The sequence below is a fragment of the Linepithema humile genome, chromosome 3 (genome assembly GCF_040581485.1).
Source record: "Linepithema humile isolate Giens D197 chromosome 3, Lhum_UNIL_v1.0, whole genome shotgun sequence".
In the NCBI taxonomy this organism is placed as follows: Eukaryota; Metazoa; Arthropoda; class Insecta; order Hymenoptera; family Formicidae; genus Linepithema; species Linepithema humile.
In genome coordinates this window covers 28,413,591-28,434,352 of record NC_090130.1, presented here as the reverse complement: position 1 = coordinate 28,434,352, position 20,762 = coordinate 28,413,591, and the positions used below count along the sequence as shown (strand labels likewise).

General features: G+C 38.4%; 2 protein-coding genes across 3 annotated transcripts; both read left to right on the top strand.

Moving 5' to 3' along the window:
* Positions 1-3,501: 3,501 nt before the first annotated feature.
* On the top strand, positions 3,502-16,430 carry LOC105676675 (uncharacterized). The gene is made up of 5 exons (XM_067351902.1): positions 3,502-3,729; positions 9,865-9,950; positions 10,113-12,416; positions 12,493-14,888; positions 14,961-16,430. The coding sequence occupies exons 2-5, from the start codon at positions 9,884-9,886 to the stop codon at positions 15,246-15,248; spliced, it is 5,055 nt and encodes a 1,684-aa protein (XP_067208003.1). The 5' UTR covers positions 3,502-3,729; positions 9,865-9,883; the 3' UTR covers positions 15,249-16,430.
* On the top strand, positions 16,305-20,752 carry Hrs (Hepatocyte growth factor regulated tyrosine kinase substrate). 2 transcript variants are annotated; one of them, XM_012374772.2, is made up of 11 exons: positions 16,305-16,486; positions 16,558-16,642; positions 16,773-16,848; positions 16,929-17,117; positions 17,246-17,520; positions 17,610-17,685; positions 18,254-18,430; positions 18,524-18,879; positions 18,977-19,290; positions 19,380-19,678; positions 19,770-20,752. In XM_012374772.2, exons 1-11 carry the CDS (start codon positions 16,450-16,452, stop codon positions 20,373-20,375), a joined length of 2,490 nt encoding a protein of 829 aa, XP_012230195.2. In that variant the 5' UTR covers positions 16,305-16,449; the 3' UTR covers positions 20,376-20,752. The 2 variants fall into 2 exon arrangements, with proteins under 2 accessions (XP_012230195.2, XP_012230194.2); XM_012374771.2 differs by having other exon boundaries at positions 17,592-17,685.
* The last annotated feature ends 10 nt before the right edge of the window (positions 20,753-20,762 follow it).

Here is a 20,762-nt window from a genome sequence, read left to right as displayed (position 1 = left end):
AAGGAGAAGAGAAAAGAAAAGAAGCGACGCGAAGAGACGTAAGAAGGTATGCTGGTTATTTATAAGTCGCTAAGGTACACGGTATCTCGGAGCTTTCCGACTACGGCTGCTCTCTTCTGTGATTCTTTTCTTTTCTTGCTCGTTTTGCGATGTTGACGATCGGTCAAAAAAAAAAAAAAAAGAACTTGCAAGAAGAAAAAACGGAGCGATTTCTATAACTATGACGCTCCGCAGTTATGCGATCAACGTACATCTCGTCTCTTCCTCGGCATTCTTTTACTCGTTCTATTTCTCAAAAAAAAAAGAAATCATACATTTTCATCAGCACGCATTCGACGATAGAGCAATATTATGATCAGCTTAGATCCTGGATGCATCACTTTGCTCGATCGTTCGGTTCTTGCTCTTCTTACGAATTTTTAAATACGAGATTGCGCGGGTATCTATTTTTAATCTCTGCAATATCGCCTTTCGCAAATTAACTCGATGGGGATGCTGGAGTTGAGTGAAATGCATTTGCGGAATGATGAACTTAAGGGTAGCTCATAGAGTAATTCATGTACTTGATAATTATACATTATATAGAAATATATAAGACGCGCACGCGAAAGTGCCTGAAATGCTAAAGCTGGTTTGAAGTCTCCGTGACTCATAAATCATCGGCCTCCACTCTTGTACCTGCGTATTTCCATGTCGACAGGTTCGTCTTTCGTTGAACCCTTTTAGTCCTGTTAATGATTAATACCACTATACGTTATACAATCACCGACTTCGGGTCTTATGATTGTGCAGTCGTTAATTAGCGCAAACGACAATTGATCAATTGTACCAATAATCAATACGTCATCGATAATTATAAGCAGATAAACTCGTCCTGAAAAATTTGAATTCAAATTTATGATGCGACCTTATTTGTTAAAGGCTTCTAAGTTAATTTTAATCTTTACGACAGCGATAAATTTTCGAGAGAAATTTTATGGAAAAAAAAAGAGTACCGCAAGCGTAGCAATAAAGTGACCTTTGCGGTAGTAATAAGCTCGGCCGCCATTATTACGCTAAGGATAAAAGTCCTGGAGACAGGTGAATCGTGCGCCTGTCTCCGTGGACGAATAATTCATGAATCAGCGCGGACTTCCGCGCTTTATTCCACGGCTCGTTAATTCAGGATTCTTTCCGTAAGCTGAATCGTTCCTTTTCTCAGGAATCCGCGAGGAGACGAAGATCATGCACAAGGGAGCGAAAGCCCTCTCGAGATTTTTCCTCAAGACATTTATGGCGAGTGTACCTTGAAGTACGATCCATTGTACTCCTTTTCCGTGCATATGTTTAGTTCAAACGTGTTTAAGCGAAGTTAGCATCCACAGGATGTTTCAAGGCGAGACACATCGTGTTTCTGAAAAGCAGCGCGTTTGCGACATCTAAATATTAAATAAAACACACATTAGAAAAAAGAATAAAAAAAGGGACGATGCATAAAAACGACTGTATAAGTATTGGGAAAAAATTTTGAATAAATTGTGCGATCAAACTATTTGAACTTTTTGCTTAAAGTTACCGAAAAATTCTGCGCATTAAAGTGTTGAAATTTATTTTATTTATATGCTTGACTCAAAAATTTAATAATAAAAAAATGGACTTTTTTTTTGGCAAAGAAATCTGGTCTGTTGGATTGGCAAGGATCTGCGGAACTTATGGCAACCGGCAAGTTCGATGCTTCTTGTCGCCGCTGGTTGTCCTCGAGAATCCTTGTACGGCGTAGATGTGGAATGAATGAGCGAACATCATCCAAATCCTCGCGGAATTCCTCGTTACATTTGGAATTCGTGTGGAACGATGTGCGAACGATCGTTGATAAACGGCCTCGAGGCCCGTCACGGGTCGGAACGTCTTTCGTCTTCGTCTTATTTTTTCACGCTCTCGTCCGTCACGTCTTCATAGTTAACTCTTATAATTTTTACAGCATCCTGTCGCGCGGAGTTCGTCGAACCACATCGGAGCGATGACCGTTACCGTCATCGACATCATCTGTAATTTAGTTAATTATTGACTCTGGCAAAAAATACATAAGCCGCAGAAAGGTAGCCTAAAAATAGTTACATTGCCTCTTTATAATTTGGCACTCTTAGCGGTATCTTTTGGCCAACATCTTATAAAAAGTCGCAGAGAGAGAGTGTTATTTCTTTGATAAAATAATTCTTTATTTGCAGCAAATCTCATCATTGTTTTATTCATCTTGAAAGTAGAATGTGCGTCAAAGACTTTGTCTTTTACAAGAAAAATTGCGACTGACTTTTTTTATATGTCCGCTCTTTGGACTCGTATCTTTGTTGATATCAACGTTGATATCAACGATTTAAGCGTAAGAGTATACATTCCATTTTCCACTACATTTATCTAATATGAAGATCTCGTCCTCGATGTCAGCATTACGCGCTGATGTGAATATGCAAGCTTACACGATCGCTGATTTGGAGGTAACCTGCGGCGTTTTCATTCATCGACACTTCGCATCAGCGTGACTCGCAACTTCTTGGTAATTCTTTCTTTTTATCTCTTTATCAGATTCATTACCAATGATATAAATAGTGGAACCTGTTCCGCGCAAGCCAATCCGGCAGGGAAAATCCGTATCGGCGCTGCGAAAAAGAAACGTGCGCGCGGTTTGCACAGAAGATGCATCCGGCGCGATCAAGGCCGGAGAAACAGAAAAATTGCGACGGTCTACATAACTCGATCTTGTGGATGCTGCAACGCCAGCCTTACTTTCCGCCGATACGTCTTCGCTTTCGTATCTGTTTTTCATGAGAGCGGTATGCCGCACGACGATCCCTCCCCATCGTTCTCGGGGTGCGTCCGATTCATTGCTATCAGCATTGATGTCACCGCCCGCGAAATAATGAAGCCTGGTTAACAGCTCACTCAGTGCAGATAATCAATCATTCCCGAGTGGAACGTTGTACGTCATGTTTGGTAAAGCATATAAACATGCTGCAATAAAATCACGCTGTTGAAAAGTATAATTGCGAAGAGAGATGCGATGTAAATACAGAAGAATGTAATTTGATCCATAATTGAATTGCACTTTGCTAGAAAGAAAAGATAAAGAGACTGAAAACTTCAATTATCTCTGCTGCACTTTGTCTCCACGCTCGACGCGAAGCGTTCGTGCGATCTTTCTCTCTCTTTTTTTCTTTTTTTTAGTAATTCGAACGGAGCGCAATGGCTATCGTGACTACGAAAACTGCGGATTTAGCGGAAAACTCCGACTGTCGCTCGCCGGTAAAAAGGCGCGAATTCCTGGACGGTGTTGGCTCTTGGTATAATGTGTAACATCGTGCGTGTAACGATCGGGACACGGTTTGTGCCCCCTTCCACACCTGTACGCGGCCGCTATTCCTTCTTGTATGCACACACACGCACGTTATCGGTGTTCCACGCACACTGGCAAGCCAATTGGAGAGCCAAGTCTTGGCCAAGTCTTTATAAGTAGGAGCCATCCGCGTCCTCAGGACTTACTCCCTCTCGGGAACGTACCACGGATCGACAACCGATTTTCAGAATAGTTGCTGAAAAGTTACAACGCCACTCCGCCGGGCCGCTCTTACGTTCCATAAAATACACGTGAGTTCTCGAGGATCGCGAAGGATTCTAAGAAACGAAAGAAATCGCGAGATAGCAAGCATGGACTACTAGAAAAACGAGGGAACTCCCCGCCGAGTGCATCGAAATGTGAGTTTACGTATTTTTTTATGTTTGTGATGTTGGAAATTCGTGCTTCCGCGATCGATCGATTGAATCGTATTTCTTTTTTCAATTATAAAATATCTGTGAAAATTGTAGACATAGTATTTTTTTGATTTTGAAATTTTAAAGTCGCGCAGGTTTGAGGTAAATTTGTTTGCAAGAGTGTTTGAATAAATTATATTAATTAAATTGGAGGTCGCGTATGTGCGGAATCGTTATGGTACTGAAATGTCATAGCAATCAAATATCTCGCGGCACAATTAAATTAAATTACACAAATTTAATTAAAATTTATTTTTTTGGAGAATTTTTGTAAATTAGTCGCGTAAATACAATTTCTCTGAAAAGCAAATCAACAAATCTTATCGAAGATAATCTTAATAGGAAGTGATAAGCATAAATTTCGAAGCATTACGGGTTGAAAACTTTAGGCAGTCTTATAAATATATGTATGGTAATCGTATGATTCATTCGATAACTGGAATCGAGATTCAAAGATGAACTTGTTGGTAGGCAATCAATAACCAAATGACAAGTTGAATTGCTTAAATATTTCTTTCAGCTGTTAATATACATAATAATGTTGTTAATTTTTAATCTGCATATTTTATTTCCGTAAACATGACATATATTAAGTCTGTTTTTTTAATTTAATTAATATGTTTTCGGAATTCAAAGTTGAATCAACTCTGTAACGGCAATACGTACCCCATTGCCGGCATTAAACACAACGCATATTGGTACTTTATTTTCGCGTATCTAAAAAGTCTAAAAAATCGTATTATCACGATTTTTTAAATTGGAATTAACTGTTAACTGAATAACAATCTAGACATTATCGAAAAGAATTTTTTCGCTCGATCCTTTCCACCATAAAACGTAGAATTATTTGATTATTTGATTCAAAGAAATTAATTAAGAATATTTTCTGTAAAAAATCTCTGTACGTCTATGTTGTGCTTACAGCCATACTTTATGCCTCGAAACATAGTGAAATAAAAAAAGATTAGTACCGAGCGTTAAATCATGTAAAACATGTAATCGTTACATATCGCGACATTGGTCATCACATAACTGTTTCACCCGGTTATAAGCAGGATTTACAATGCTCACACAACATGTCCACAATGTAAATTGACCGTTGCCGAAATATTTTCTTGCTCGATTGCGGATTCACATCACGGTTCGAACCACTGTATTTGGATCAACATTTCGCGATTCGCATACTCGGCCTCGATCGATTCGTCGTTCGATCTTGGCATTGAAAGCAAGGAGTAGCAGCCCCGTTTGCAGGCACCTGATGCATTATGTACGTGCGTGCAGTATTTCGTAATCTGTAAATGGCAACGGTCTCTTAAGTGATGTCAGTCCCGAAACTAATGTTTGGTTTGATGCTCCATAAGAAAACACTGCACGTACACCGCGTAACGAGTAATCTATGCAAATTTAATCCTAACGTACTGGTGATGTAATTATTACCTCAGCTTAGCGCCAATTATAAAACTAATACTCGCATTCATTTTGCCAATTGGCCTTATATTTACTTCTGATCAAATAATTTTGGAAAACACTTCTAAAAATATTTTCTATATATGTGTTTTAATTAATAGATTTTTTAAATATTTATTTTTGTTCTATATAATTGTTGATATTTTTTAAAATATACTTAGCGTGTTTTTGTTATTTTGTAAGATTTTTTTTAACGGAATAATCATTATAAAAACCAATTCTAAAAATAATAAGACAGCTGTTCTTCTCGCGTGTCTGAGATACGAGTAATGTTTCTATTATTTATGATATTTGAAAATAATCTTTATGGGAGTGCAGCCTTGAGCAGTCAATACGTTATGAAATAAGAAGCAAAAAGTCATTGGATAAAATCCTAAACTGATTCACGACGGTGACGTACGTTTAATCACATTTTCCATGTAGGGAAAAATATTCGGTGAAATCTCGCCTTATTGTCGATTATATTGTAATTACATCGTGATTCGCATAAAAAGAATGATTTCGTAGAACCTGCAAAGTAAGAACAAAACGCATTTAAATGTTCAATACAGCTTATCTGCGCCGTTAATGGGTTCATTATTATAGATGAAACATATTGGAGTTTACTGATTAAGACTCTTACACTATACGCATCGACAGCTCAAAGTGATCATTAATTGTGCCGAACAAGGTTCCTACATCACGAGAATGCTAATTCCCACTGATTTACCGCGACCCGTAATTATACTCTATTTACGTCTACGCCAACTCACACCTGCGGCTTTCTCATTTTCTTAAAGATATATGCGGCATGTATACGAAGGAAGCCTTGAACCCTACGAACGGAGCTTGTGTCGGTGATGGATTTATACACGACAATGATAGATCTACGGGATGCCTACCGTGATTATGATAGTTAATAAAGGGGACAATGAAAAAAGGCATCGAAGTAAAAAAAGATAGGGAATAAAGAACAGAAAGAGTAAAGAATAAAGAATAGAAAGACTATACGATCTAAAAGTACCTCTTTAATAGCGGTGAGTCGCTACGAGTTGAAACAATGGTGTTAACAATGAAGAAAATTGTGTTATCATTAACAAACATCGTGAACATTTTTATAAGATTTTCCATTTATGACAAGTAATGACGATATGAAATTTGTAATTTTATGAGACGTGAGAGAATATTATGCGTAAATTCGATCTCAGATTTAAGATTTAAATTTTCCCGAAATACGGATTGTACATTATATATAAACATCTTTTAAACATTTTTGTAAAAAGAGATTATTCTTTGAGCACACAAATACATAATTAAATTTTTTTTAATTTGTTAGCAATTTGCAACTTTATATTCTGACAATAACAGTTTCTCTAAAGATTCTTTAGTCAAAAATTTCTTAAAAGTAAACTTTTTCTGCTCTACATTGTGTATTTGTTTCTATTGAATTCTACAATACTTATAAGTACATTTTAAGATAATAATTGTCTGCCGTAATAATCAATGCAGTATTAACGTCAGCTGCTGTGAGAGGAATTTGCCTTATTTCTTACGATCTCATCCAACAATGCAAGGTTGTATTATAATACGATAAATAATGAAACATTCAAACATCTTGGATAATGCTTGAAGAGAAGTTTCATCATTTCCCGTTTAACATCGGTTTAATATGTGTTTAACGAGAATAAACTTAAGATAATAAACAAATATATAAAATAAGTCTAATTATAGTTCTTTTTTTATAAATAGTCTAAATATTTGAAGTATATTTCCCGGATAAGAAATAATTGATCGCTGTTTAATAAAGGAATGGTGGTCCAAACGAATATATTTTTTTACCGTGTGCAGTTTATTACGGTAAAATTTCCCATTTCACACACACATAGCCATCGGCGTGCATCGGTGTGCCGGCAGAAAGGGTAAAAGTGGAATTGGCGGGAGAAGAAACGACCTTGCTACTTTCAACGGCAAGGTTGCACTTATGCGCATACTATCATAACAACTTGGGTTCACTGCACCGAGCATTGCTTGTAATTCTGAGATATTACCATTTTCTTCGTCAGGGTACAACACGTTTCCTTTGCTTCTGTGTGAATGTACCGCACAAGACGTAGCCTTGCAAATCTTCTCATCGATTTTCTAAAACAAGTATTAGCAATTTGTACACTAATTTGTCTCTATTTGTTTTTATTGGAGCGATTTGCCGCGGTAATTTGAAACTTTGAAATTTTATCACTAAGATGTACTTATTTTAATACTATAATTTTATAGTTTATCAAAATAAAAGAGAAAAAGCTGTTTAGTATTGCAAATTATAGTTGAATTTGTTTTCTAAAATATTTTTATAAGTTATTATGTTAATTATCGATTATCAAATAAAAAATAATTGAGTGAGTCAAATCAATGTTTCACCGTGCAAAGGACACATTCAAGGAAAGAGAAATATATATTTATATTATTTGCTAATTTTTCAATATTATCAGCGACGTTTGACGACGACATTAACTGTAAATTTCGATTTCCTGAAATGTGTGCAATTAACAAGCCTCACCGTGTCGAGGACTTCGATGATCGTTTTTAATTCGAGGTCACGCTTTATTTTGCGTGCAGTTACTTGAATCAAACATTACTTTAAAAAAATTATCTTTGGCATAATCGTGCAGATATCAACTTCATAATTTGAAGAATTGTAAAACGTAAACGTTTTGCCTAATAATCACACAAAACACAATCTATGTAAATTAATAGTGAACAATGTATGGTTTAAAAAAATTTCTTTTATAATGCATATAAAAATCGTTACGGTATACAGTTGCACACTTTTATTACTTTATAAAAATTTCAATATCTATTTCAGCCACGTTATCGATCTTTTAGCAAATAATCAAGTAATAATTTATTATCTGTAATCAGATAATTTTTAACTAGTCGAGCTGTTGATGTGAACCACAATAACTATATTGATTGACGTTCCATGACCACAATTAAATTACGAGTGTAATCAATTCAAACTGATGAATTTCTTGTTCTTTCTCATTTTTCTAAAAAAAACCGTAAATCTTCAATCTCGGAGAAAATGAAGAAGAAGATGCATAGTAACTGTCGATAATTACAAGGTTAATGCCACGCGTATGTCATTACGCGTATTCTCTTTTTCAAGCCCTTCAAGACTGCAATAAAGATATTTTCATGATTGCACATTTAGAAGAAAATGCGCATCCAACTGTTGACTGCATGTCATCTGTATACGCATTGCGCGTTTTCTTATTAACGTTATCAGTATAGATTATAGTGGATCTTAAACTTCCAAATATGCGCTGAGAGCCATAATATGCAGGCCGGTAGTAAGGTAATTTTCTGTGATACGTGCGATAAAATCTTTTACGAATACTCGAGGATGCAAAAGTAAATAAAATATTATTAGCACACTTATCTTTATATAGCATATTATACTATTTTGATATGTTTGATATGTGAATTAAATATTCACATTATCTATAGTTATAATCTTAATAATGTCAGTATACTTTTTAAAAAGATTTCGGATGAATTTGTCAGCAATTTTTATGGCTTTTAATTTTTATTTAAAAAATAACAAAAAAAAAAAAGATTAAAGAATGCTACAGTTATAATGATTGTCAATTCTGCTTAAAAATAAACTGAGCTCTGATAATATGCATTTTCTTCATTCATCAATCTTTCATTAATCTTTCATTTACTTTATTAAATTATATTGCATCTACTTTATATTTAAATTAAATTAATGTTTTAACAAAGTAAATGTCAATGATTATTACAAGCAAGCACGCAAAGTAAAGGAGCAATTATCTTGTTAAATCCAGATTACGTACTATAAGCAAAAACAGCATGATATCCTTGTGATGTAATATATGCGTAACGATTAAATAAATATTTTTCCGTACATGCATTTGCGATCGCAGGACATTTGCATAAAGAAGTTGAAAGAACGCGGCGCGACGACGCCAAAGAAAGAAGGAGAGAAAAAAGGAAACTGATTAATTCAGCGATGTCGATTTTTGCCAGTCGAGATATCCGTCGACGAAGGGCGGGTTAATTGCACGACAAACCGCAAGATACGCCAGGCATGTTGTCCTTGAGATTCGTTCGAGGCTGCTGCAAGTTGCTTGCATCGTCGAAGTAGCAACCGCAGGTGGTGGACCTGTCTGAATCAGTTTATAAATAAGTCACGTTAACCCCTTTAACAGCCCCTCATTACTTGGCGCGGATCTTTGAACTATCTCGCATTTATATCCGAAGCTTAGGATATCCGTTTACATTTCGATAGTAAACAGATAAACAGCTCTTCGTTATGCCTTATACGTGCGGCAAAGCACCGTGCAACAAAATGTTTACGATATTTCACACTGTACTATAAAATCTTCTGTAATGTAAATTGCTCGTAGGAGAGAAAAATTATATAGAATAAACGCAACTAACGATAACAAATGATAGAAATAAGCTAAGATGTTGTTAAAGCACGTGGAACTATTTATGTTATAAATTACAATTTTTCATTAAGAAGTAATGTAAACATGCTTCAAAAATATTACTTATTATGAATTATTTTCATGTCAACGTTGCAATTGTTAATTATTACACTCCTTATTACAGATAAAATTTGAAGCAAAAGATGTGGAAAACACCTTCGATTCTCAGCGTTTTAGTAGCGCTAATTTTAACAAGACTGACGAAAGCTGGTAAGAATTACTTAATATATTCTTTCACAAAAAATTAAATCTATTGAAAAATGGAATTTATATTCTCGATATTTTTATTTTTATTTGTAACGTAAATTATATTGTGATCATCTTCTCTTATGGATATAAATTTGATTATTCACTATTTGCATTGAATTACAGATTATTATGAATATGATAAATACAGACAGAATACTGCTCCTTTCAAATGCACAAAGGAGGGTTATCATCCTGATCCACAAGACTGCAGAGTTTACTACAGATGTGTGGATTGGGGCAACGGCAGTCCGTTAACAACCTTCAGGTTCGAATGTGGAGTAGGCACAGTATTTTCGAAGGACAAGGGAGATATTTGCACGCATCCAGAAGATGGCGGGCGACCTGAATGCGCATCTGAAAATGCAATTGATTCGAATCTGCCTGAATCGCCAGATACTTCTTCGCCCACATGGACAACAACAACGAGAACGACTACACAGCTAATCACGGCACAAACTTCTGTAACTATGCGACCATCTACTCTCACGACTGAAGTTCTTGCAACAACCACAAAACCAGAAATAATAACACAACCGCCACAAACGAGCCGACCAATCTCAGATCAATCTGAAAATAATGTTATTAATTGTCAAAATAGACCGCAATGTGCACAAGAAGGATTTTTAGCCGATACATGTGATTGTGGAAAATTCTACAGATGCGTAGACGAGGGCTACGGAAATTTTAGACAGTACGAATTTACATGTGGCGTAGGAACTGTTTGGGATCCAGAAATTCAAGCATGCAATCACGCCTGGGCTGTTGCAAGACAGAATTGCAAGCAAAGCTCAGAAAGTGGAAGCGAAAGTGGAAATAATGGACAATGGAACGGTGATATCGGAGATAATGGTGGGCAATGGGATGGCGATATTGGCTCCCCTGGTTCTCCAGGTACGGGTGGTTCTCCTGGTTCCCCAGGTACGGGTGGTTCTCCTGGTTCCCCAGGTACGGGTGGCTCTCCTGGTTCCCCAGGTACGGGTGGCTCTCCTGGTTCCCCAGGTACGGGTGGCTTTCCCGGAACTCCAGGAAGTCCAGGCTCTCCAGGTACGCCCGGCTCTCCTGGAACCCCAGGAAGTCCAGGTTCTCCAGGTACTCCTGGTTCTCCGGGCTATCCAGGAACACCAGGTGCTCCAGGTACTCCGGGCTCTCCGGGTACTCCGGGAAGTCCAGGCACTCCGGGTACTCCTGGTTCTCCGGGCTATCCAGGAACACCAGGCTCTCCAGGTACGCCTGGCTCTCCTGGAACCCCGGGAAGTCCAGACACTCCAGGTACGCCTGGTTCTGATGGAACCCCAGGAAGTCCAGGCACTCCGGGTACTCCTGGTTCTCCGGGCTATCCAGGAACACCAGGCTCTCCAGGTACGCCTGGCTCTCCTGGAACCCCGGGAAGTCCAGGCACTCCAGGTACGGCCGGTTCTGCTGGAACCCCAGGAAGTCCAGGCACACCAGGTACTCCCGGTTCTCCAGGCTATCCAGGAACACCAGGCACTCCAGGTACTCCTGGTTCTCCAGGCTATCCAGGAACGCCAGGTGCTTCAGGTACCTCGGGCTCTCCTGGAACCCCGGGAAGTCCAGGCTCTCCAGGTACGGCCGGTTCTGCTGGAACCCCAGGAAGTCCAGGCACACCGGGTACTCCCGGTTCTCCAAGCTATCCAGGAACACCAGGTGCCCCAGGTAGTCCGAGCTCTCCTGGAACACCGGGAAGCCCAGGCACTCCAGGTACACCTGGTTCTGATGGAACTTCAGGAAGTCCAGGCACACCGGGTACTCCCGGTTCTCCAGGCTATCCAGGAACACCAGGTGCTCCAGGCAGCCCGGGCTCTCCTGGAACACCGGGAAGCCCAGGCTCTCCAGATACGGCCGGTTCTGCTGGAACTCCAGGAAGTCCAGGCACTCCGGGTACTCCTGGTTCTCCGGGCTATCCAGGAACACCAGGTGCTCCAGGTACTCCAGGCTCTCCTGGAACCCCGGGAAGTCCAGGCACGCCTGGATCTGCTGGAGCTTCAGGAAGTCCAGGCTCTCCAGGTACGCCTGGTTCTCCTGGAACCCCAGGTAGTCCAGGAACTCCCAGCTCTTCTGGTTATCCAGGAACACCAGGTTCTCCAGGTACTCCTGGTTCTCCTGGAACTTCAGGAAGTCCAGGCACTTCGGGTACTCCTGGTTCTCCAGGCTATCCAGGAACACCAGGCTCTCCAGGTACGCCTGGCTCTCCTGGAACCCCAGGTAGTCCAGGAACTCCCGGCTCTCCTGGTTATCCAGGAACATCAGGCACTCCAGGTACGCCTGGTTCTGCTGGAACTCCAGGAAGTCCAGGCACTCCTGGTACTCCTGGTTCTCCGGGCTATCCTGGAACGGCAGGAACACCAGGCAGTCCAGGTTTTCCAGGAACTTCAGATTCATCGAGCTCTCCTGGTCAACAACCGACAGGTCTAATAATTTCAAATTGTGTAATAATGTTAAAAAATAAATTTGAAAGAAATTTATAAATAAATTTTTATTTTAGGTGTTTGCACGAATGAAGGTTTCTTTGCTGATCCAGAAGATTGTAGCAAATTTTATCGATGCGTCAATGTTGGCTCGTCCTTTACAAAGTACGAATTTAAGTGTGGTATTGGAACCGTCTGGGATTCATCTGTTGAGAGTTGTAATCATGCTTATGCCGTGCCACATTGCAAGCAGTCGAGCGATGGAGCTACAAATGAACCTGATACATCGTCAAATGAAGTAGACAGTATTAATAAACCAGCTACAAGTGAATTACCACCGGTGCAGTCTCCAGAAAGCTCAACTTCACCAACATCTTCACAACCAGAGATACAATCAACTCAAATCACTTCCACTACGAGTAAACCTGCATCATCTCAAACTACATCAGTTTCTTATTTGCCACCCGCTAGCAGTACATATCCGTCTTCGACAATGCAAGTTACTGGATCTGCCTCTAACCTGCCTTCTACAAGTCAAACGACTGCCGCTGTATCGTATTTGCCACCTTCGAGTATTGCAACTACTAGCTCAATACCTGAATCAACGCCAGGATCTGTTTCATATTTGCCACCTTCGAGTATTGCAACTACTAGCTCAATACCTGAATCAACGCCAGGATCTGTTTCATATTTGCCACCTGATAATAACACACCTATTAAGCCAACAAGTACGTCGAATCCTGTGTCGTCCACTACTTTTTCGCCTCAAGGTGGAAAATCTGAGTGTACTGAAGAAGGATTCTTCCCGAATCCTGATGATTGCAGAAAGTTCTATCGTTGTGTGCAAGGTGAGTCCGGACATATAAAATACGAGTTTCAGTGTGGTCCAGGCACAGCGTGGGATCAATCTATACAAACGTGTAATCACATTGCCCAAGTTCCGTGTTCGACGGACAGCAACGAAATCGATCAAAGCTCTAGCACTTCTAGTACTACATCTAAAACTCCTGTCACAAGTGCTGCCACAACTGCTGCTTCTAGTCAAACTACTGCGACTACCTCGTCGTCTGCAGCTCCAATTTCTACAGAAAGTGCTACAGTCGCTAGTACTTCAGATGAAACATCTACAGAATCATCGACGTTGGAAGCAAATCAAATAGAGTCTTCATCAACGACAACTGCACCCGCTTCAGGAAAACCTGAAGAAATTCAAATGCCGGAAAGTTCTAGCACGGAAAGTTCATCCGAATCTGCATCCAGCAGTTCAGAATCAAGTGAAGAATCATCGTCTACCGAATCACACGTACCAGATTGTACGACGCAAAAGCCAAATAACACGATAGTATGCAATGACGACGGATTCTATCCGCATCCGACTCGATGTGACAAATTCTATCGCTGTGTCAATAATGGTAATGGATTCAACGTTTATCATTTTGACTGCCCACCAGGCACCATCTTCGATCCAAGTATTAGCACATGTAATTATCCTGAATCTGTTTATCCTGCAAGAGATTGTACGACTGGAGAAGCTGCCTCTGTATCTACTACTTCAAGTGAAGTCTCCGCAGAGCCTACGCCTCCATCTGAAACATCAGAACAACCCACGTCGACAGAGACTGAGGCTACAGAAAGCACAACTCAACAAACAGAAGAAAGCACAAGCGCATCCATGGAGACTACCACCACTTCGGAGGAAAGTACTACACGTTCTGAAGAATCGACGTCAGAAATTCCAGAAAGTACTGAAAGCTTGACGGAGTCTACGAGTGAATCTGCCATTCCTACTACGGAAGCCGCAACTGATTCTAACGCTTCCGAACAGACTACTGAAGCCACTACCGAAGCTATTACTTCCGCGGAATCAACAGAAGCAACCGAGTCTCAAGAACAATCCACGACAGAAGCTCAGGAACAATCGACGACAGAATCGCAGGAGCAAACGACAGAATCGCAAGAATCGACCACCACTCAAGACCAATCAACAACTGAATCGCAAGAGCAAGCAACAACTGAATCGCAAGAGCAAGCAACAACTGAATCGCAAGAGCAAGCAACAACTGAATCGCAAGAGCAAGCAACAACTGAATCGCAAGAGCAAGCAACAACTGAATCGCAAGAGCAATCAACAACAGAATCTCAGGAACAATCAACGACTGAATTATCAGAGTCGACGACAGTGGCACCAGCAGCTGCGGAACCTTGTGCTCTAGGCAATTTGACAGATGATCAGATAGCTTTAGTCTGCCCCACTGGCTTCCGCAGGCATCCGAAATATTGTAATCTATTCTATCAATGCACCAGCGAGGGTAATATGGAAATCAAGATTCTTGTGCTGAGTTGTCCCGAGAATACGATCTTCGACGAGCAGAAGATTCAATGTCTACCTGAAGATAGAAGTAGTCAGTCGTGCACGGGTGCTAAAGCAAGCGCCAGATTGTATAGAAGAGTGGAAGATAGCTCTCTATCACCCGTAAGTATAAAAATACTAATCAAGCGGTAAAATATGATAAACAGTGCTAACAAAATGTTTCTTTTATTTTAGATTAAAGTATCGACAAATGAACTTTGCCCGAGAGAAGGACACTTCCCTTATCGACAAGGTTGCAGTAACACGTTTTACAAATGTAAACGCGATGCCCGGGACAGTTTACAGGGATATATGTATAAATGTCCTGAGAATTATGTTTATTGGTCGGTTTCTAGAACATGCGAACGTGTGACGCGACTCCCAATGTGTTCGCATTTAACAAACAAAACCAATTGGAACAATCAATTGCAAATACCAACCGAAAACTTTAATCTTTCCGCCCGAATGCTGCGCTTTTCTTAAATTCGATAATATCGCCTATTTCTAAACTTTTATTAGATATAAGTTACAAGTTTGCCATACAAGTTTACGAAATATTTGTAGAAAACATACATCCTCAGGTTATTTGCAGTAAATTGCAATTCTTGTTGAAAATTGAATAGACATAATCGATGCTGTAAGAATTAGCAAGATTTTTTTAGATTTAGCAAAGATAAATGTTAGAATAATCGTGTAGTTAGATGAAAAACGATCACTTTCACAATTACAATATTTAACAATTACAATATTTCTGCCATTGGTTAATTTTTTTTTATAGAATATTTTTAAAATCATGCTCATTCTAATGCAAAATGTTCTCTTAAATAGTGCAATATTACTCTAATTTATGATATTTCTTAGAACATTAACAACATGGCTACAGAAGATCTCTAGAAATTTAATGTTAGATCTTCGGCAGTCATCTTGGATTAGTTTTATGATTAAACTGCCATTATACAATTCTTAGCTAATAATAGTTATGATAGTGAATGTATTAACATTGCTGAATACAAATTGTATGTACGACTTTGCAATGAATCAGCTGAAAGAATATATCTTTATAAGAATTGGAAGTTTTTTATTTTTCCAAATAGATCAGTGATCTCTTAGATCAATTCTTGGTATCTCGATCTGCAATATTTTGATTGATTTTCGTAAGCTAACGCCTACCGGCTCCCTCTATGCGTGGTATTCATAGTTCGTTCTTAAAGCCGGAGCACAGACTTTTACATAAGACTTAAGGCATAACGCATAAGGGAATCAACCAATCAGAGATCCGCAGAATGAGAAGTGAGGATGGAAATAAAAGACTTTTATGTAAAAGTTTGTGCTCCGGCTTTTACTCTCTAAATTCTCGACACTTTGCGAATACCATGAACAATCTATACTTACTACGTCTATGGTTCTAGTGTATTTGTTGGTCACATAAAAAATTAACCAATCTTCATACATCTCATGTAAATGTATCTTTAATAAAGCGACACATGAACAGTTACCTTTAACAGCACTGCTTCCATCTAACAACTCTGCTCGCAAACAACCGGAAAAGGACGAGGTCAAACAGCAAGCGAAGAGAACACGACTGTCAAAATCAAGTTGCAGCTGTTACGGATTAATCGCCGAGTACTGATTATTGTGCGAAGATACAGAAATTAAGTATCGTGTGCTTCGTTATAGTGACAAAATGTTTCGCACTTCGACGAATTTTGATAAATTGCTGGGTAAATTTCTTTAGAATTTGTAATTCCTTCAAAATGTCGGAGTTTTCTGAGTCATTGTTAATCACTTGTAGATAAGGCGACGAGCCATTTGCAGTTGGAACCAGATTGGCCTACAATTATGCAAATTTGTGATCTTATACGTCAAAGTGATGTTCAGTAAGTACAATTATTGAAAAAAATGCACGTACATTATTTTACTTTTATTAGACATAACATGACATTATCGATGACATTTCTGCATTATTTTACAAAATTTATGTTGTTTCTAAGCATTTTATATCTTTAGGCCAAAAACTGCACTCACTGCTATAAAGAAGAAGATGATAAACAGTAATCCACATGTAGCTCTATATGCTTTATTGGTAAAATAAAATTTAAAATCATAGATTCTGAAAAAAGAATATTGTGATTATCATTCTTATGGATGTTAATTTGCATTCAGGTATTGGAATCTTGTGTAAAAAATTGTGGAACATTGATTCATGATGAGATAGCTACCAAACAATATATGGAACAATTAAAAGAATTAGTTAAAACTTCCCCTCATGAAAATGTTAGAATGAAGACATTAGAGCTAATACAAGCTTGGGCTCATGCATTTCGTCATAGTCCCAAATATAGGACAGTTCAGGTGAAAGATTATAGTTTGCTTTATTAAAATGCATAATATATATAAATTTCATAGATGATTTGGATAATTTTGATTATTGGTCTATGTTTTATATATTTATTTCTATCCTATTATTATTTATTTTGCAGGATACAGTAAACATAATGAAAACTGAGGGATATCAATTTCCCGCTTTAAAAGAAAGTGATGCTATGTTTAGAGCAGATACTGCACCTGCTTGGGCAGATGGTGAAGTGTGTCATAGATGTCGCGTAACTTTCAGCATGGTTCAACGAAAACATCACTGCAGAGCTTGTGGTCAAGTCTTTTGTCACCAGTGTTCCAGTAAAGTTTCTACTCTTCCGAAATTTGGAATTGAAAAAGAAGTGCGAGTTTGTGAAGCTTGCTATGAGCATGTTAACAAGTTAGTGGAATTTTATGTTTCTTTTACCAGTGTAAAATATTTGGATATTCTTAGTACATTGCAATTTTTAGTACATTACAATTTTTCAGACCATCTACAACGCAAACTAAAGATACAGACCTTCCAGCTGAATATCTTAAAAGCACTTTGGCGCAGCAGCAGCAGGTATATATATTGTATTTTATTGAACGCTATAAATATATATGACATAAAATAATATGTAAAAATATATATTGAATTACTAATTACATTTTTATAAAATACTTTTACTTTCAAATTGTGCATCAGTCTTATTAAATTTAATTATCTCAGACTATATTATATATATATTTAACTTCGAGACTATTTATATTTGTATAATCAAATTAGTAATTTCAAACATGGCTTCTCCAGAATATCAGGTATTCTTGTCTCCGTTATTCTAATATTTTGTTATTTAAAATAATTACGTTAAATAAAATAGTTATTTAAAAAAATTAATAGTAGATGTGTGCGAATAGAAAGAATAAATTATAATACATATATAATAGCAAATTACATCATAAATTTGATATAACATATAGTATTACATATAATTGATTATTATAGCATTACAAATATCAAAATTGAAAGAAAGAAACTCCTCAAAAGCTATTTTAATTTGTATTCAAACAATTTTGTACTATAATATAACATTAGTAATTAATATTATAATATATATGCTTATGTATTTCATGCTTGTATATCATTATAGGTCCCAGCTCGAAAAACGGAAGAAGAACTAAGAGAGGAAGAAGAACTGAATCTAGCAATAGCTTTGAGTCAAAGTGAAGCTGAACAGAAAGAAAAGGAGAAAAAACGTGCTACAAGTGCTTTAAAATCCAATCCTACTCCCGTATCTAGAACGGTGTATTCACCACCACCATCACCTGTAAGTTTTTCGTCATTTTTATTGAGTGGCATTAATCTACATAATTTTTTTAATTAATTGAAACCAAATGCGAAATATAATTTTTCTCATTAGGGTCCTAGCCCGTTACGAGTACAAGAAGACGATGAGTTTGAACCCGAACTTGCTAAATATCTGAACCGCAAATATTGGGAACAAAGACAAACTGTAAGCGAGGAGCATGGAACAAGAACAGATGTGACCAGTCCATCTGCACCTAACATAAGCAGTCCGATGCCCCAAAAACTCATACTTGTAAAACAGGAAAATGGCGAAATTGATACTCAGATGGAAGAATTCGTAAGTGGTCTACGATCTCAGGTTGAAATTTTCGTTAATAGGATGAAAAGTAATTCGTCAAGAGGAAGATCAATTGCTAATGACAGCTCGGTTCAAACCTTATTTATGAATATAACAGCCATGCATTCCAGGTATGTTCAATTAGACTATTAACGTTATTTATAATTATATTTTGCATTGTACATAAATTGAATTTTATTTGAATAAAGGATGCTTTTTTTCCTATAGATTATTGAGATATATTCAAGAACAAGATGATAATAGAGTGTATTACGAAGGCTTGCAAGATAAATTAACTCAGATAAAAGACGCCAGAGCTGCTCTAGATGCGCTTCGGGAAGAACATAAAGAGAAGTTACGCAGGAGAGCAGAAGAAGCTGAAAGACAGCGGCAGATGCTAATGGCGCAAAAACTGGCGATTATGCGAAAGAAGAAACAAGAATATTTGCAATATCAACGCCAGTTAGCTTTACGAAAGATTCAGGAACAAGAGAGAGAAATGCAAATGCGTCAAGAGCAACAGAAACAGCAATATATAATGGGTAATTAAACACGGTTTCAAATCATTTCAATTATTATTGAATTACCCATCTATTTTTTATCTTTACAAAAATATCTTGTATTCTTACAGGCGGTTATCAAGCAGTTCCCGATTTTATGGGACCTTCTCAAGGATCGCCTGTTCGCCATGTGCATTATCCGACTCCGGGAGCTAATTATAATCCCATGTCGCCGACAAATCAAGGAGTTTATATGTACGGCCAACCACCTATGAATCAATACACCATGCAAGGTTACAACATGCCGCCGATGAACACTTTGCCGGTGCACATGATGCCGCCGCTTTCTAATCCGGAGCAACCGTCGTCAGATCCATCCGTCCAAGGACAGGAGAATATAGGACGCATGCCTATATCAGGACCGGCGATGGTAAATATGTAACCTTATTGCAATTGTCTTTATTCCCTTCTTTTTTTCTATCAATGAAGCTGAGCTATTTTTAAATATTACTCTTCCGCAGATGCCGCCTCAGATGACACCGCCTATTCAGCAACTTCAACCATCGAGCAACCATCAGATAGGACCTCAGCAAGGCGCTCCGGTGCACGTGCCACCAGGACAAGCTTCGGCGGGCCGGCATATACCACCTCAGCAAGGCGTCTCGTCTCCGATGCCGCAGCAAGCACCACCTCCTACTCAAATAGGATTGCCTCCGATACCTCAAGGTCACCTGACCCCTTCGTCTGGCCCGGTGGCTCCGGGAGGTCACGTACCCACCGTGGTGGGTCTGCCTCCGCAGATGGGGTCGCAGCAACCGTCAACAATGCCCGGTGCCCAAGGAACTTCGATGCCATCACACGTTTCCAGTGTTACTATTGCATCCCAACCTTCGGGTGTCATTCAAGTGCCTGCCGGGGCTTGCAGTGGACCCGTTCCTGCAGCAAATCAAGGATTACCCGGCCCTCAACCGTCCGGTGTGCCGGCAATGCAAGGAATAACTCAAATTTCAGGGGCGCAATCAATGCCGTTTCAATCTGTGCCTGCAATACCAACTACAGCCAGCGAAACTCCGCAAGAAACGGAAGATGTCAAGCCTAGGACGGCAGAATTAATCTCTTTCGACTAAATAAACCGAATATTACGTATGCATTTAAGGTAACAGAAAAAAAGATATTATTTTACGTTTGTTTTTAAATTGAAAGATTGAGATATCGACATTGCAATATTAAAATATGATTGCTTATTTTATCGAATTATTGTAGTATATACATACGAAGTATGACTACATATAAAGATTACATTAGCAGGATACGATAACGCAAAATATGTGTGAACCTGCTACGTATTAATTTTATATACATTGTGCAATTTACGACACTAAAATAAAAAGTTGTCTTGCTATATCGTTCCTTAAAAAAATTGTTTATGACATACATCCATACGCATGTACAGGATATGTTCTAACCTATAAAACAAATAAAAATATGATTTCTAATGTAACAACTTAATTACT